This window comes from Leopardus geoffroyi, chromosome A2, assembly GCF_018350155.1.
Source record: "Leopardus geoffroyi isolate Oge1 chromosome A2, O.geoffroyi_Oge1_pat1.0, whole genome shotgun sequence".
NCBI lineage: Eukaryota > Metazoa > Chordata > Mammalia > Carnivora > Felidae > Leopardus > Leopardus geoffroyi.
In genome coordinates, this window is record NC_059331.1 from 54,146,468 (window position 1) to 54,165,100 (window position 18,633).

At 51.2% G+C, this 18,633-nt stretch overlaps 1 protein-coding gene across 2 annotated transcripts in view; it reads left to right on the top strand.

Moving 5' to 3' along the window:
- Nucleotides 1-18,633, top strand: part of CAND2 (cullin associated and neddylation dissociated 2 (putative)) — a 33,725-nt gene that overhangs the window by 7,593 nt on the left and 7,499 nt on the right. For both annotated transcript variants that reach the window (XM_045493850.1, XM_045493849.1), the window contains exons 3-12: nucleotides 210-364; nucleotides 1,057-1,180; nucleotides 4,629-4,894; nucleotides 6,345-6,450; nucleotides 6,628-6,770; nucleotides 8,818-9,110; nucleotides 10,196-10,337; nucleotides 10,665-12,167; nucleotides 14,556-14,651; nucleotides 17,994-18,163. In XM_045493850.1, coding sequence (XP_045349806.1) covers nucleotides 210-364; nucleotides 1,057-1,180; nucleotides 4,629-4,894; nucleotides 6,345-6,450; nucleotides 6,628-6,770; nucleotides 8,818-9,110; nucleotides 10,196-10,337; nucleotides 10,665-12,167; nucleotides 14,556-14,651; nucleotides 17,994-18,163 — 2,998 coding nt within the window. The remainder of the gene's footprint in view (nucleotides 1-209; nucleotides 365-1,056; nucleotides 1,181-4,628; nucleotides 4,895-6,344; nucleotides 6,451-6,627; nucleotides 6,771-8,817; nucleotides 9,111-10,195; nucleotides 10,338-10,664; nucleotides 12,168-14,555; nucleotides 14,652-17,993; nucleotides 18,164-18,633) is intronic.

An 18,633-nucleotide genomic window follows, 5' to 3' on the forward strand; every position in this document is an offset into this window, starting at 1 on the left:
AGGTGGTGCAGGTTTGGGAGGTGCCAGGAATGATGTTGGCAGAGCAATAGGGTGCCTCTCCTTCTGGCAAAATAGGGAATCCCCTGTCGATCTGGAGCCTTTTCCTCAGCACATGTGGCCCTGTGGGCCTGAGGGGACCCTAAGGAGCAGCGTGACTCAGGCTGAGCCTGGGGCTTTTGGACCCCATCCCTCCCTCCCTCCCTACTCAGCCTGGGTCCTCTGGTGGGCAAAGTGAAGGAGTACCAGGTGGAGACCATCGTGGATGCCCTCTGTGCCAACATGCGGTCAGATAAGGAGCAGCTCCGAGACATCGCTGGCATCGGCCTCAAGACTGTCCTGTCGGAGCTCCCCCCTGCAGCCACAGGTACCCAGGCCCCAGAGATTAGGCACTATCATCATTTGTGCTACTTTACAGTTAAGAAACTGGGGCTCAGAGAGTTGAAGGGATTTACCTAAAACCAGCCAGCTAGTAGGTGGCAGAGAATTCAGACCCAGCTCTGTTTAACTTCATGGCTCTGTGTCAGGAATGCTTTAGCTTCGAGTAACAAAATCTAATGACAGCTTGAAGAAGTACAGCATTGCTTTTCTCACGTAATTCTGGAGAGATCAGCCATTCCACTTTTGTAGCAATTCATTTAGCAGCTCAATTAGGACAGGGTGAGGTCTCTGCCTGTGTCTTTTGTCTTTTGTAAGGAAAGCACATGTTTCTCCAGAAGCCCTCAGAAGTCTTCTACCTATAGCTCACTGGCCAAAACATGGTCACTTGGCCCCTGCTAAAAGCAAGAGCATTTAGGAAAGGAGCTTCTCCTGCCTCCTTAGTTAGAAGGTAGAAGGCAGAGGGGTTGGATATGGGGTGAATCAGCCAACAGGTCACCCATCAATTCAGCTTCCTTAGCCAACCCCCTTTAGTTCTTTCAGACTCTGGGTCAAACCTTGGACCACGTAGGGTCAGCAGGATTCTCAGGAATGTGAGCTCAGGAACATAATGACAGCAAAGGCTGACCAGAGGTGGAAGCCAGCCCTAGCCTCACTGTGCTATGCTTTTGCTCCGTGCAGGCTCTGGCCTGGCTACCAACGTGTGCCGGAAGATCACCGGCCAGCTCACCAGTGCCATTGCCCAGCAAGAGGATGTGGCTGTGCAGTTGGAAGCCCTGGACATCCTCTCTGACATGCTGAGCAGGTACAGGAGGCCACCCTGGACAAGGAGGACTGGGAGAGGGTGGCGAGGGGACAGAGAGGGACTCAAATCCACAGAGCCGGCACTCACTGCACACCAGGCTCTGTGCTTGGGGTCCCTTACTTGTCCTGGCAGCCCTAGGAAGGAGAACTCCTTCGTCTCAATTCTGTAGTCTCTGTCTCTGCCCAAAGTCACTGTCAGCACCAAGGTAACAGTAAATGGCAGAACCTGGGGTTGAATTCAGGTCTCTCCAAGCCCTGAAGCCTGTATATGTTCATCCTCTCTCTCACCCCTTTCTTTCTCTTTTTCTTCTTTGGGGTGATATAGCTGAGCCTTTGTTTGTTTGTTTATTTATTTTTAATTTACATCCAAGTTGGTTAGCATATAGTGCAATTATGATTTCAGGAGTAGATTCCAGTGATTCATCTCCTATGTATAACACCCAGTGCTAACCCCAAGTGTCTTCCTTAATGCTCCTTACCCATTTAGCCCCTCCTCCCACCCACAACCCCTCTAGCAACCCTCAGTTTGTTCTCTGTATTTAAGAGTCTGTTTTGTCCCCTTCCTTCTTTTTATATTATTTTTGCTTCCCTTCCCTTATGTTCATCTGTTTTGTATCTTAAAGTCCTCATATGAGTGAAGTCATATGATATTTGTCTTTCTCTGACTAATTTCATTTAGCATAATACCCTCTAGTTCCATTCACATAGTTGCAAATGGCAAGATTTCATTCTTTTTGATTGCCGAGTAACACTCCATTGTGTGTGTGTGTGTGTGTGTGTGTGTGTATATATATATATATATACACACACACACACACCACATCTTTATCCATTCCCCCATCAATGGACATTTGGGCTCTTTCCATACTGCTATACTATCAGTATAGCATACTGATAGTGCTGCTATAAACATGGGTTGCATGTGCCCCTTTGAAACAGCACACCTGTATCCCTTGGAAAAATATCTAGTAGTGCAGTTGCTGGGTCATAGGGTAGTTCTACTTTTAATTTTTTGAGGAATCCCCATACTGTTTTCCGGAGTGGCGGCCCCAATTTGCATTCCCATCAGCAGTGCAAAAGGCATCCTCTTTCTCCGCATCCTCGCCAACATCTGTTGTTGCCTGAGTTGTTAATGTTAGCCATTCTGACAGGTGTGAGGTGGTATCTCATTGTGGTTTTGATTTGTATTTCCCTGATGATGAGAGATGTTGAGCATTTTTTCATGTGCCGGTTGGCCATCTGGATGTCTTCTTTGGAGAAGTGTCTATTCCTGTCTTCTGCCCATTTCTTCACTGGATCATTTGTTTTTTGGGTGTTGAGTTGGATAAGTTCTTTATAAAGATTTTGGATTCTAACCCTTTATCTGATGTGTCGTTTGTAAATATCGTCTCCCATTCCGTTGGTTGCCTTTTAGTTTTGCTGATTGTTTCCTTTGCTGTGCAGAAGCTTTTTATTTTGATGAGGTCCCAATAGTTCATTTTTGCTTTTGTTTCCCTTGCCTCTAGAAACATGTTGAGTAAGAAGTTGCTGCGGCCGAGGTCAAAGAGGTGTTTGCCTGCTTTCTTCTCTAGGATTTTGATGGCTTCCTGTCTTACATTTTAGGTCTTTCATTTGTTTTGAGTTTATTTTTGTGTATGGTGTAAGAAAGTGGTCCAGGTTCATTTTTCATGTCTCTGTCCAGTTTTCCCAGCACCACTTGCTGAAAAGACTGTCTTTACTCCATTGGATATTCTTTTCGGCTTTGTCAAAGATTAGTTGGCCATATGTTTGTGGGTCTATTTCTGGGTTCTCAATTCTGTTCCATTGATCTGAGTGTCTATTTTTGTTGGGCCTGTATTTTAAATTGTATTGCACATTTTAAAACCATTCATTCACCCTTCAAGACTTGAGCACCTACTCCACGACCCAGAAAAATGTCAGGTGCTGAACTGGTACTGGGAATGTGGAGATGGAGGAGTCTGGGGCACTCCTAGGAAGGAGCTCACAGACACATAAACTAAGGGGAGTAAGAATAACAGTAAGGAAAAGAGCAGAGTCTTTAGGAGCTCAGAGGAGGAGCCCCTAACCTGGATGGGGGTAGGGAACCTTCCTAGAGAGGGTCCTGCTAGCTGAGCCTTCAAGGATGGGCAGGACTTGTCCAGTATTGGGTGGGCATAAAGGGGACCCTGGTAGGAGAGACTGCCTTCGGCCCAGAGGCTGGAGAAGACATGGGGTTGGGGGTTGTGCAACATAGGTGTGGCGCTCGGGTGTAATGTGGAGAGGGCTGGGCAAGAGCTTAGATCACACTGAATGTGTGAGGAGTGGGGTGGTGGTCAGGGCAGGGGTCCAGGAATGCCTTGTGTATATTTGTGTGCTTCAGACTCCTCTTCCTGTCTGCAGTGTGCATGGTGGATGGGAGGGGTTGAATGGGCAAGGAGACTGGTTAGGAGGCTTCTGCAGGCAGGTGAACTCAGGTTGTATTTAGTAGATAGACTCCACAGGGAGATAGACTTGGAGTGGGTCAGGGGCAAAGACTCAAAGATGACACCCAGGCGTTTGGCTTTACTAAGTGGGGGCCCAGACATAGGGCCATTGGCTGTGGTGGGGTGCACTCTGGGAACAAGGAGCAGGTGTGTGGGGAAGAAGGTGATGGATTCATTTGGGCATGTTGAATCTGAAGTGCCTGGGAGGCACCCACTCAACCAAAGACTCCATGAGGGCAGGCCCTAGGCTCACCTGAGCTCCCAGCACAGGCCCTATGACATTGTAGGTGAACAAATAAATAAATGAAATCCAGCGAGCTGGCCTGGATATGAGAGCGTGAGGTCAATGTGCTTGTGTGGAGTGAGAGAAGAAAAGGTCTCAGGATATGTGTGGGACAGAAAATGCACAGGCCTGTTTGGAGGTGAGGATAGAAGCTGCTGAAGTGAGCAGGGGCTGTATTCTACCTGCGCATTCTCTGGTTTTGCCTCTTGCCTTGATCTCAGAGCTCAGCTTATCCAAAGGGCACTGGAGAGCCATTGAAGGAGTTAGGCAAAGGAGTGACCAGGTCAGAGGTAGGTTTTAGACCACTGTGATCTCAGTAAAGGGGATGGACGGTCAGGGTATTTGGAGAGTGTGCCTAGAGGCAAAGCCCAGACTCCCAAGGAAATCAGCCTCACTGGAGACACCCAAACTCTATTACCATCAGGCCTTCTCCCCAGGCTGGCAACCTGGACATCTGGATTCAACTCCTGGCCTTGTATTTCTTAGCTGAGTGGTCTTGAGAAAGTCCCTCCCCTCTCCTTCTCTTGTGTAATAAGAATAAATAATTACTCCACACAGTTGCAGGGCGCCTTTCCTTATACCAAGGCCCATTGGGTTGTCATAATTCTGGCGAGGAGGTCAGGAGAGGATTGGGGGAAGGAGAGCTGCCTGGCCCAGGTTGCCTTCTGGGTGGGCCCCGTCCGACGTCCCCTCCGACTCCCCAGGTTGGGCGCCCCTCTGGGTGCCTTCCATGCCAGCCTCCTGCACTGTCTGCTGCCGCAGCTGAGCAGCCCACGCCTGGCCGTGCGCAAGCGGGCAGTCGGGGCACTCGGCCACCTGGCGGCCGCCTGCAGCACCGACCTCTTCGTGGAGCTCGCTGACCACCTGCTGGATCGGCTGCCCGGCCCGCGTGCGCCCGCCAGCCCCGCGGCGATCCGCACTCTGATCCAATGCTTGGGTAGCGTCGGCCGACAGGCAGGCCACCGTCTCGGTAAGGGGGTGGAGCCCCTCTGTAAGGGGGCGGGGCCGAAGTGGGGAGATGCCGTGGGGCCTGGGGCGGACTGCAGCCTAGGTAAGGGGGTGTGGCTCAGGCAGGGTCGGAACTGGGGAGAGGGGTGGGGCCGGAATGTCAGCCACCTCCTAGGTAAGGGAGCATGGCTAACATCTCAAAGGGGGAGGGCGGAGCTTGAGAGGCAGTGGGTGGGCCCTGAGCTCCTGAGCCTTACCTACCTGTTATGAGTCTCCCGGGTAATTATGCTTCTGAGCCTTACCTACCTGTTATGAGTCTCCCGGGTAATTGTAAATCATGCCACCAAACTTAAATACAATATGTTCTATCGTCCTACTTTGACAGATATGCTATAGGAACAATCTATAAGCTGGGTTTGAATTTTTAAAAATTTTTACTGGGGGATAAGGTACATACAGTAAACTGCACTATCTAAAGTGTACAGTTAGGTGTGTTTTGACCTATGTGTACAGCTGTGAAATTACTACAGCAATAAAGGTGCAGAACATTTCCATCACCCCCCAAAGTTTCTCCGTGCCCTTTTCCAGTCCGACCCTCCCTCTGCCCCACTCCAGGCAAGCACTGATCTGCTTTCTGTCACCAGAGGTTAGCTTTATAGAAATGGAATCCTGCAGTCAGGGTTGAATTTATCTTCAAGCACGTCAGAGTTCTGGGCTGGAACAAGGCAGTGTGGGTAGAGTTGGCCACGGTCTACCCCTCCTTCCTCTCTGGCTCTCTCACTCCAGGGACTTTATGAACACATATGGGGAACACAGGCTGAAGTCCATGCTCTGTCCACATCCTCTCTCAAACAACAGCTACCTGTTGGTCACTCTTGGGAGTATGAACCAAAGAAGGATGTCTGCACAGGGTCAGACTAGGGTTCATGGTCAATTGGGCAGGAAAATGAGAAAGGGTGTGGGCAGGAAAATGAGAAAGGGTGTGACTGGAGAAGGGCTGGGACAGAACCCTTTAAAGAGGTGGGCACCTCTTGCCTGGTGCATAAGGGCAGTGCCTGCATTTCTGTTTTTCCCACCCAGGGCTACAACCTAGTGCAGGAAATAAGAGGAGGGCATGAATAATAGTTTCAACAACAGATGCTACTTGAGTGCCTCCCCTGTGCCAAGACTTAGGTGGAGCTCTTTATCTGCAACATGTCATTAATCTTCACAAAATCTCTGCCTGGTAGGCATTGCTGTCCCTACTGGGAAGATGAGTAGATGAAGCTCAGAGAAGTGTTGTGCTGTGTCCAAGGTTGCGTAGGTCATAGTTGCAGAGACAAGGCTAGAACCCACATCTGCTCAACTCTGAAGCTGCTGAGTTGAGTTTGCAGTGGCCAGGGCTGCAGGTGCAGGGACTAGCTGAGTGCTGTGGGCTGAGGGAGCCTGGGGATGGGTCTGGCCTGCCCTCAGTGATGCACCTGGCTCTCTAGGGGCCCACCTGGACCGCCTGATGCCCCTGGTGGAGGAATTCTGCAACCTGGATGACGATGAGCTCCGGGAGTCCTGCCTCCAGGCCTTTGAGGCCTTCCTGAGGAAGTAGGTGCAGTACGGGTGCCAGGAGAGGGGGGCCCACGGTTTCTTTGGGAAGTTGGTGGGGAAGGGGTGGGACAGGATGCTGGCCTCAAAGCACTAAGATCTCAGGACTCACCACTGGGCCCACCTGCTACCCTGTCCTGCCTGTCCAGCAGAGCCTCCCCACTCCCACCCCAACAGATGCCCCAAGGAGATGGGTCCTCATGTGCCCAATGTGACCAGCCTCTGCCTCCAGTACATGAAGCATGACCCCAACTATAACTACGACAGTGACGAGGATGAAGAGCAGATGGAGACAGAAGACAATGAATTCAGTGAGCAAGGTGGGTGGCCAACTGGTCACTGGGGCTAGAAGGCGGAAATGGGTGCAGCTTTCCTGGGACACCCCCTCGGCCCCCCAGCCAGAGACAAGGCCACATCTGGCACCTCCACCGTGGTCTTAAGCCTTCCTCAGTCTCTAGCCCTGACCTCCATAATCTGGATTCCACAGGCCCCCACCCTCTGCACAGATCAAGGTAATGATAGTAATTGCTGTCATTTATTGAGCATCTACTGGTGAGCTGAGCATTTTCATTTCATGGTCATTCTAATAACCCTAGAAAACCAGGTGTTTATTATTATCCCCATTTAAAAAAATTTTTTTTAACGTTTATTTATTATTGAGAGACAGAGACAGAGCATGAGCATAGGAGGGGCAGAGAGAGGAGGAGACACAGAATCTGAAGGAGGTTCCAGGTTCTGAGCTGTCAGCACAGAGCCCGACGTGGGGCTCAAACTCACAAACCCAGCAAAATCATGACCTGAGCCGAAGTCAGACGCTTAACCGACTAAGCCACCCAGGTGCCTCTTATTATCCCCATTTTTTAGACAGGGAAACCCAGACTTAGAGTAGAGATTTGCCTGCGATAACACAGCTAGGAAGTGGCAAAACTGGGCTTGCAGTCTCCACCTCTATGCTGCCATATCTGTACCTGCTTAGTAACAGTTTCTAAGAGATGAAGCTTTCACCCAGCAGAGTGAAACTCTAGTAGTGGAATGATAGGTACTGGCAGGGGGAGAGATATACCTGGATGGGGAATGGACGCAGTGGCTTTTTTCTGTTCGTGCCCATGGTCCTAGCTGTCACTCAGACTGATGGCCTTGGGCCGGTAGGGCATTGATGGAGGCAAAGGACTTAGGGCCTGATCTCACTCAGGGTGAGATGGGATGGTAGGAGACAAGGTTGGACAGGCGTTTTGAAGCCCAAATGCCAAGCCAGGGAGGTTGAGCATTTTCTTGTCAGTAGCAGGGAGCTATGGATTTTTCTTCCTGGGTGGCATAGGGTGGAGATAACAAACAACGATCCATCCGAGGATATCTGCAGTGCTGATAGGACACATCCATGGGACCATCCACATGGCCCACTATGGCTTCTCCAGATGTCAGTGCTCTGAAAGTCTGAGTCATCTGCAGAGTGGCACGGATAGAAAGAACACACTGGGTCTGTGTGTGTTACACACTAACTGTCCCTAGTTAGGACTGTCCCCTTCTTAGCCTCATGTGTGTCTCTCCAGATGTATGAGTGGACCTCGTGGGCCTGAATCTTAGCTCTATTGTTTCCTAGCTGTGTGTCCTCAGGAGAGTCTCTCACCCTCTCTGAGCCTTATTCTTGTCATCTATAAAATGGGGCTCAAGGCACCCTCATTCCTGAGGCGTGGTAAAGTACTTGATGATGTCTGTACTTGGAGAGTAGAAAGCTTGAAGAGTAGAAAGTCACACAAACACAGCTTTTCCTTGTTAGTAGTCCTGCTTGGAAGCCAGAATCCGGACTTGAGAGGCTGGGGCCAGAGGTGGAGGAAGTGAGGAGGCCAAAGGGAGGCCCTGTCAACTGTCGTTTCTGGAATCCCAACAAGTGAAACATCACACAGCCAGTTCTGAAACCAAAGGATGGGTTTTGTGCCCCAAATGGATTGTCTTAAACCCTCACTGATGACTTGGAAGTTAGTTTTGTCCCTCATGTAGGCAAAACAATGAAGGGTCTGGAGACAAAGGGAGGATTCTGGTTTAACTCCAACTGTATCCCTGCTCATGTAACTCGGGGTGAGCCATTCCCCCCAGTTTCCACATTTCTACAGGGGTGAAATAATCCTTGTCTTACAAGATGGTTGTGAGGCTCAGATGAGGCTGTGGATCTGAAGTGCTTGGCACCACCTTTGGCACGCAGTAGGTGTTCACTAAATGGCAGGTAACATTCCTAATAGTGTGTAAATCAAAATTGAAAGATGAAACAGTCCTGACTCCCTCCTCCCTGCCCCCTCTCTTGTCACTTCCCCATCCTGCGAGACAGCCTGAGTGGGGCCAGGACACATGGGTGTCCTGTTCATGCCCCAGAGAGTGAGGACGAGTACAGTGATGATGATGACATGAGCTGGAAGGTGCGCCGGGCAGCGGCCAAGTGCATGGCCGCCTTGATCGGCTCTCGGCCCGACCTGCTGTCTGACTTCCACTGCACCCTGGCGCCTGCACTCATCCACCGCTTCAAGGAACGCGAGGAGAATGTCAAGGCTGACGTCTTCGGGGCTTACATTGTGTTGCTGCAGCAGACACGGCCCCCAAAGGGGTGGCTGGAGGCCATGGAGGAGCCCACCCAAACAGGCAGCAACCTGCATATGCTGCGCGGCCAGGTGGGCATGCCTCCTCCTGTCTCCCATCCTTGCTCCTGCACTCATGACTCACCCTCCCACCTGCTCACCCTTCCATCCCTCCACCACCGCACCATCTGTCCACCCAGTGAGATGTGCGCACTGAGCACCCACTGTGTGTCTGGCCCTGTGTTAGGTGCTGAGTATAGTGGGGAGCATGGCAGGTGAAGGCCTGGCCCCTGAACCAGAGGGTAGGGGCAGATAGACAACCCAAATAGGGCTTCCAGCCCCCTAAGAAGGAGTTTCAGTTTTATTCTAAGAGCCTAGAAGCCACAGGAGGGGAATTACGGGATCCCATTCCCATTTGAAGGAGCTCACTCTGGTTGCTGTGTGGGAAATGAATTGTCACAGGGAGGGAAAGAATAGATGCTGGTGGCCAACAGGAGGCCGTTGCTGCTGTCTAGGTGAAAGGAATGGCACTTCGGGCTGGGGGTAGGGGCAAGAGGAGTGGTCAGACTGGAGGAGTAGTATTTGGGTCTTGATGTCAAATTGGATGTGAAGGGTGAGGGACAGGAAGGTGTCTATGTGAGTTCCAGGGTCTGGCTAAAACATGGGCTGCAGTTCCTTGACCTGGTGGAGAAGGGAATATCTAGAGTTCCGTTCTGGACATTTAAGGTTCCAGGTCCTCGGATGCCCACGTTGAGGTCAGACAGGCAGTTAGCACACGAATCTGGTGTTGGAGATGGAGATCTGGGAGTCTTTGCTTCACTGGAATCTGAAGCTCGGTGAACAGATGGGCTCCTCTGGAGAGAGAATCTACCCAGGGAAGGGAAAGGGGCCTCCTTGCTTCCGCCTTATGGAGTGTATGGGTGAGAGCCAGACTGCCAGGTAACCTTGAGCAAGTCACTTAACCTCTCTCTGCCTGTTCCCTATCCGTAAAGAGAGCCCAGGAATAGTTCCTACCACAGAGGGTCTGTGTATGGAGCGAGGGATGGAAAGCTTGAGATGGAGTGATCCTCTCACACTGGGGGTCCTCCATGGGCATGTGCCCCAGCAAAGCTCCCCAGTAGTCGGTGGGACACCCTGGTTTCCTGGGTGGTCACGTTTCTCCTTCAAACTGCCCACAGGTGCCTCTCGTGATCAAGGCCCTGCAGCGGCAGCTTAAGGATCGGAGTGTCAGGGCCCGCCAGGGCTGCTTCAGCCTCCTCACCGAGCTGGCAGGCGTCCTCCCTGGCAGCCTGGCAGAGCACATGCCCGTGTTGGTAGCAGGTAGGATGGACTACAACCAGGTATCTCTCAGCCTGGGCTCTTCTAGAACCCAGACCCCAGGCCTCAATCCCCATGGGTAACCTGTTCAGCAGCCTATGGTGGCTCCCCACTGCCAGCGGTGAGAACAAAGCTGGGGTGCAGGCCCTTCTTTCTGGTTTCAGGGGGGTTTCCTGGCCTTGTGTCCCTCAGCCCTGGCCAAGCCCTGATTTTTCAGGATCTGCAACATAAGAGCCCTGGGGCCTGGGTCCAGCTTACATGCCTGCCGGTGCTCCACCCCCATATCCAGGGATTGCCTGGGGCTCCATAACCTTTGCACCCACCCCACAGGCATCGTCTTCTCTCTGGCGGACCGTTCCAGCTCTTCCACCATCCGGATGGATGCCCTGGCCTTCCTGCAGGGGCTGCTGAGTACAGAGCCAGCTGAGGCCTTCCATTCACACCTGCCGACTCTCCTGCCACCTGTGATGGCCTGCGTGGCTGACCCTTTCTACAAGATCGCAGCTGAGGCCCTGCTGGTGCTCCAGGAGCTGGTGCGGGCCCTGTGGCCACTGGACAGGCCTCGGACGCTGGACCCTGAGCCATATGTTGGAGAAATGTCTGCAGCCACCCTAGCACGGCTCCGTGCCACTGACCTGGACCAGGAGGTGAAGGAGCGCGCCATTGCCTGCATGGGCCACCTTGTGGCCCACCTGGGTGACCGGCTTGGGGATGACCTACAGCCATCGCTATTGCTCCTTCTGGACCGCCTGCGGAATGAGATCACCCGGCTGCCTGCTGTCAAGGCACTGACCCTGGTGGCCTCGTCCCCGTTGCGGCTTGACCTGCAGCCCATCGTGGCTGAGGCACTGCCCATTCTGGCCTCGTTTCTGCGAAAGAACCAACGGGCGCTGCGCTTGGCCACATTGGCTGCCCTGGATGCCCTGACCCAGAGCCAGGGACTGAGCCTCCCTCCGTGTGCTGTGCAGGCCGTGCTGGCCGAGCTGCCTGCCCTGGTCAGTGAGAACGACATGCATGTGGCTCAGCTGGCTGTGGACTTCCTTGCCACGGTGACCCAGGCCCAGCCGGCCTCTTTGGCCAAGGTCAGCGGCCCTGTGCTCTCAGAGCTGCTGCGGTTGCTACGCTCACCCCTGTTGCCAGCAAGTGTGCTGGCAGCTGCTGAAGGCTTCCTGCAGGCCCTGGTGGGGACGCGCCCCCCGTGCGTGGACTACGAGGAGCTCATCAGCATGCTCACTGCGCCTGTTTACGAACAGGCTGCGGACGGCGGGCCGGGCCTGCACAAGCAGGTGTTCCACTCTCTGGCTCGGTGTGTGGCAGCCCTTGCGGCCGCTTGTCCCCAGGAGGCAGCAGGCACGGCAAACCGCCTGGTCTGTGATGCCAGGTCACCCCACTCGAGCACAGGGGTCAAGGTCCTGGCTTTCCTGTCACTGGCTGAGGTGGGCCAGGTGGCCGGGCCAGGCCCCCAGCGGGAGCTGAAGGCAGTGCTCCTGGAAGCCTTGGGGTCACCCAGTGAGGACGTGAGGGCGGCCGCCTCCTATGCGCTGGGCCGCGTGGGCGCCGGGAACCTGCCTGACTTCCTGCCCTTCCTGCTGGGGCAGATCGAGGCTGAGCCCCGGCGGCAGTACTTGCTGCTGCACTCGCTCAGGGAGGCCCTGGGGGCCGCCCAGCCCGACAGCCTGAAGCCCTACGCCGAGGACATCTGGGCCCTGCTGTTCCAGCACTGTGAGGGTGCCGAGGAAGGCACCCGGGGGGTGGTGGCTGAGTGCATCGGCAAGCTGGTCCTCGTGAACCCTCCATTCCTTCTGCCCCGATTCCGGAAGCAGCTTGCTGCAGGTAGGGGCACAGGTGTGGGCAAAGGCAGTCCAGGTCGGAGGTGGGCAGTTTCTCCCAAGTGGCTCACTCACAGGGAGCTAATTCAAGTGATTAGATCTGAAGAGTCTTGGTGTGGATGAGGCAAAGGCAGAGAAGCCATTAAAAACACAGTGTTTCCTGAGACGTGTAGGCCCTCTCCTGGGGGCTCTCTGGGATGGAGGAGACAGAATCCTTAATACGTCCCTACAAAAAATAAGTTTTTCATGATGCCGCCTTCATACTCCTTGGTGTGGACAGCAGCCTCATGCTCCAGGCACAAGTTAATAAAAGGAGTTCTTGGCCTGCAGGGAGTGCAGCTCTCTTGGGTTTGTTTGAGCCAGGAGCAAATGTCAGTATAGACTAGGTAGGACCGGGGGCCATACTCGTAGGGTTTGGGGAGGGTCCAGCAAAAACCAGGAGCAGGTTTTGTGTGGTTCGGTAAGGGCACGTCAGGGCTCTCTGAAACTCAGGGAGGAAGAAAGCAGACAGGTGGGGCTGTGGGGCTCTTGGGTAAGTGAAAGCCCCTGGGAATGAAAGGCCTCCAGGCCTTAAGCTGGCCAGCTGCTCCTCTGAGAGAGTCAGAGGGTGTGTTTATTCACATAACGCAGGCAAAGTGCTTGGTATAGCATATGGTATGTAATTAATTCTAAGTAAAAACCGCTGTTGTTGTTATGTTCGTGATCACAGTTAAGCCCTCACTGGGCTGCTGGGTTTATAAGAAGCAGCTTGGTGGCTCACACCACTGCATGGACGAGAAGAATGTGTTGAGGACATTGCCTGTTACACTCACAGTGCTCTTCACAAGGAAGCTTGAGGGGCCAGAGTCTCAGGATATGAGGAGCAGCCCTGCCATTTCCAAGCCCTGATTCACTTCTGCCTCATGCACCCTGTTGAACCAGTTAAGCGGTCACATTGCCTTTTTACCACCAACTGCCTGGAAGCTTAGAGCCAGACTCATGGCCTGCTTCCAGCAAGTTCATGGGACTTCCTAGGTGGCTCTCCCTGCCCTCACTCTAGTCTTCCTTTCACTTCCTTGCCTGTGTTTTTCCTTGGCCTCGTTTTTCTCATTTAAAAAAAAAATTTTTTTTATTAATGTTTTTATTTATTTTTGAAGGAGTGAGAGAGACAGCATGAGCGGGAGAGGAACAGAGAGAGAGGGAGATGCAGAATTTGAAGCAAGCTCCAGGCTCTGAGCTGTCAGCACAGAGCCGGATGCAGGGCTCAAACCCATGAATCGTGACATCATGACCTAAGCTGAAGTCGGAAGCTTAACTGACTGAGCCACCCAGCCACCCCTCGTTTTTCTTATCTTAAATTCACTTAATCCTGTTCTGTTGTCCATGTCTTCATGAGCCACACTGAATCTTGTCATAAGCCAGTCAGGATAGAGAGAGAAAGAGGAAAGAACTGTAAGTCTCAAGTCAGTAACTCTTTTCTGTTTTCACACCTTGGCACCAAAGTGTAAACTTTCTTCTGACTAGAATGTAAGGACTAAATGATGGAAACAACCTTAACCCCTCACTGTTGGGTGCTGAGGTAGAGAGGAGGGAGCAGCTGCTGGGTTCTTTGTTTCACCATAATGGGAAGTGTATTCCCCACCCCTTTTTCAGCCTCTATATTCAGAAAGCAAGCGGAAAAGTAAATTTAAGTACCTTCTCCATTCCCAAGCTTTCGGGATGTTCTGAGTTCTGTTGGAATCCCCTTGGCCTTCAGCTTGCCTGGAGCACACCTGCCGCCTGCTTAGAGAATGCAGGCCCGAGGAGGAGGGCCCAGCCAGGGCTCAGATTCAGCCGTTGAATTCTGGATCTGCTGTGTGACCTTAGATATGAACTTAACCTTTCTGGGTTTTTTTCCTCATCTGTAAGTCAGAGATTAATAATGATTTTTATGAAACGTTTTGATTTATATTACCATTTATTGTTAATCAATAGGACCATCCTGAGGATAATGTGTCTGAAAAGTAGAACGCAGCCCCAAGGCCTGAGCAAAGGTCTTTCTTTGGACTATGGATTGACCACTGTCTTGGGTTCTTGGTTCCCTGTGTGCATCCTGCAGTGTGGTTACCTGAGAACTGGGAGTTTTCCTCTCAGCCACCACAGGAGAATTTAGGGATGCATTTTAGACTGCCAAGGGAAAGGGCATTGACTTTACCAAAGATGGGTGTTTTGAAGGGGGAGGGGTCCAGTTCTGTCTCCCAGGGAGGCAGAGAGCCTCAACACCTTCTGACCTGTGTCTCAGTTTCCACATCTGTAAAATGGGGGTGAGAAACCCTTAACTGTAGGTTCTAAGGTTGATTCAGAGACCCCGTCATTTACCGAGTGTCTAGGGTTGTCCCTGCCGCTTACCAAGCTGATGCCTCTTGTCCTGCAGGTCGGCCACACACACGGAGCACTGTCATCACAGCAGTCAAGTTCCTCATCTCTGACCAGCCCCATCCCATTGACCCCCTCCTGAAGAGCTTCATCGGTGAGCACCCCCACTCCTCTACCCCCGGCCCCGCTCGTCCCCTCCTCCCAGCCTTTGAGTCCAGGCTGATTTTTCTTACACATTAGCTAAGGGGAGTCTGAGGCCCAGGAGGCTACCTCACCCCTATGATGGGCAGCAGGCCCTGGTGCAAATCCCTGTGCTGCCACTGAATTGCTGGGTGAGCCTAACATGCCCCTTCTTACCTCTGAGCCTCATTTCCTCATCTGTAAAGTGTAAGGGGGTGAGAACCCTTATCTGCAAGTTCTAAGTTGATTCAGAGGCCCCATTTTTTATTGGGGGGAAGGTACTCCATGAACACACAGTCTCTTACACGTGGAAAACCACCAGCCTCTCACGTGCATTGGCTTCGGTGGGCTTCAAGCTAGGTAGAGCTCTACTGGAATTGGGGAGAGTGGCTCCCAGCTCATGCCCTGTCTTAGGAGTCTTCTGGACTTAGAAGCCCAAGCAGACTTCATTGGTGAGCCCTCTCTTTGGAACTCTGCAGGACTAGGCTCTTCCTAGAGAAGGCAGACATTCACAGCTCTGAGCCTGTAGGCCTGTAACTGGATCACACTGGGAGTCTGGCCCTTCTCACACAGGCAGCACAGCCTGGTGGAATGTGGAGAGATTCTGAAGTCTGCCAGTCTTGGGTTGACAGCCTGGCTCTGCTACTCTCTGGCTGTGTGAGCGTGGACAGGTCATCTCACCCCCAGCTCTAAAACGGGGGTGACGGGGTGCCTGGGTGGCTCAGTTAGTTGAGCATCTGACTTCGGCTCAGGTCATGATCTCACAGCTCATGGGTTTGAGCCCCATGTCGGGCTGTGTGCTGACAGCTCAGAGCCTGGAGCCTGCTTCAGATTCTGTGTCTCCTCTCTCTGCCCCAACCCTGCTCATGCTTTGTCTCACTCTATTTCTCAAAAATAAATAAATGTAAAAAAAAAAATTAAAAAAAAACGGAGTGTTGGGGTGCCTGGGTGGTTCAGTTGGTTGAACGTCTGACTCAGGTCATGATCCCAGGGTCGTGGGATCAAGCCCCACATTGGGGTCCACACTGAGCATAGATTAAGTACTGCTTAAGATTCTCTCTGTCTCTCCCTCTGTTCCTCCCTCCCCTTCTCTAAAATAATATTAAAAAATTTTTTAAACGGGGATTCTGATCCACACTTGCCAGGGCACTGTTGTGTGAGACCAGGGGTCAGCAGGTGTGGCCACACTCTGAATTGGAGAACATGTCTAGAAGCCACAGCAATATCAACAGCAACTTCATCCCATCCCCTGACCCAGTGGGCATACGTTGCCCCTAGTTCTGAATTCCCTCATCTTGCCTGAGCCGCCCATGGCTAGCAGTCCTAGGGACCTCTGCCTAGGTATTTGTTTTTGGTTGTATGGTTGAACCACAGTTTTCGTGCTCTCACTGCATATCAGATATAAGGCTAGGCCCTTTGGTATACCTCACCGTAGTTCATTCTCCCTTGCTTGAGGGTCTCATGTTAGAGATGAGGAGGCAGAGATTCAGAGAGGCGACTTGAACTCCAGTCTTGCCAGGTTCCCCACCAGGACACAGTAGAAGAGCTCCAGAGGTTACCAGCTCTGGATTTGAATCCTGCTCTGCTGGGAGACTTTATGTTCTTCCCAGGGCATTGTATTGGGAGGCACAGCATGGCAGTTTTCCCCATGACTGGTGATGGTAACTCTGATAACCTGATTAAGGTGGAGACTTCCAGGTTCTCCACTCTAAAATTACTTTTTCCTTTGGAATGAATAAGTATTTTTGAGTCTGTCAAAACATCCTGTTCATCAAATTTCTGCCCACCACATTTAGCATCCATTGTGGTTTCTTCCCTGATTCAGTGATTTCTGACAGTTGCCAAATGGTGACTTTTAATTTCAGCATTCCTTCCATATTTGTTAGATTGCTTTCTGTTCTCTGGAAGAACTTTTCCTTATCCCCCATTTATTTATTCATTGATTTATTCATATTGTTATAGACTCATGGGTTCCTGTTTTATTCAGTGACTTATAACTATTTACTGTCTTCATTTATTTTGATTCTTAAGCTTGTCTTAGATGTGGCCAGTGTGAGCCCTTTGGACTGGTTCCTATGTTCTGTTGATGTGTTTCCATCATCCTTTGAACATATCCTTACTTTTTGGCACAGTAAGATGCCCTACACTTACCTTGAACCTTTGCTGCCTCAGCTCTGGAATCAGTCCTTTGTTCAGGAAGTCCTGATTCTTTTTAGTGGAGAATGGTACTTAGAATCCAAGATCTAGACACTAGGTGTGCTAATTGCTACTGGGGTGCCATTGCTTCAAGGTCCTCTTAACAGAACTAGGAAGTATGTGAATGTGTGAATGTATGTACACAGACACACATGTACATGTGTTACCTGCTCTTCCAGTCCAGCACTGCAGGGCTCCTTCTAGCCTTCTTCTGTTCCATACCCTTCTCTTACAGGGAAAAGCCCAGTTCCTGCTGTCTACCAGATATTTATACGCTTAATCCTGGAACACACAGAAAGTAGACTGACAATTGCTAACTTTTATCTGTGTGAATAGTCAGTATCTGTTTATAGGTCTTTTGTCGTTAGCCGGAGGGCAACTAGTCAAAATACTTTGGAAATTACTTGGGTGAGTTGTTTCATTCTTTCCTAACCTGGTGGTTATGTTAATCATTTGAAATACTGTTAGGATTGCAGTTTTTGTTGTTGTTTTTTGTTTTTTTTAAGGATTCCCCTCATTCTAGATTTTCTTTATAGAGCAAATGAGACATTAACATAGTCCTTAAAAAGTCTATAAACTATACAAAAAGGTATATTCAGAGAAGTGCTGGGTGAAAGTGTAAGTTTCTTTATCTCTCTGATCTTCAAGATCCTTATCTGTAATGATATCAAGTTAACGTTTTTAGAATCCTTGCTCTGTGCCAAGCTTTCTGCTAGGTATTTTAGATAGATTAGGTATATTAGATAGACAAATAGATAGATAGATAGATAGATAGATAGATAGATAGATATCACATCACTACATTTTAAATCTTGAAAACAGTCCTACACTATGGGTACTGCTGTTACCCCCATTTTATAGATGAGGACATTGAGGCTATCCAAGGTCCCATAGCTAGGAAATAGTGGAACCTGGATTTGAACCCAGGCCAGACTCTAGTTCACATTCTTACTTGTGCTTTGAGGACTCATTGTGCCTGGTAAGAAAGTAGATGCTCAGAACACGTTTGCCCCCCTTCAGCCAAGTCTGCCCAGCTCCCAGTAATCAGGTAACTGAGGTTGGGGTGGAGGTGATTTGCGTCTTGGCTGAGCCGTCCCTCACACACCCTCTCATCTTTCAGGAGAGTTCATGGAGAGCCTGCAGGACCCAGACCTGAATGTGCGCCGGGCCACTCTGGCTTTCTTCAACTCGGCTGTGCACAATAAGCCCTCACTGGTCCGGGACCTGCTGGATGACATCCTGCCCCTCCTCTACCAGGAGACAAAGATCCGCAGGGACCTCATCCGAGAGGTAAGGCCAGTGAAGGCCAGAGAAGGCCTGACTGGCGGAGCTGTGACAAGGATTTGGGTCAAGCTCTTCAGAGCAGGCACGTGGGCCATGTGGCCTGGGTCAAATGCTGCACCTCCACTTCCAGGTTGTGTGACCCTGGGCACATTGACCTAGGGACAATTTAATCTGCTCTGAGTCTGTTTCTCTTCTTGGGAAAAATGAGGAAAATAGTTTGTGTCTGCATCATAGGGTTGTTGACAAGATTCAATGAGTTGTGTCCTGCAGCTTCTCAGGGCTGCTCCTGGCACACAGTTGGCACTCGGTAAATGTTGGCGGTTCTTATTATCACTCAACATTCAGCAGGCATTCACTGAGCACCAGCACTGTGTCAGAGTGCCAGGATCAGAGCTGGATCAGAGCTGCCACTAGGGAGCTCACAGCCACCTAAAGGATAGAGACACCCATTCTGCCAATTATTTTACTGAGATAGA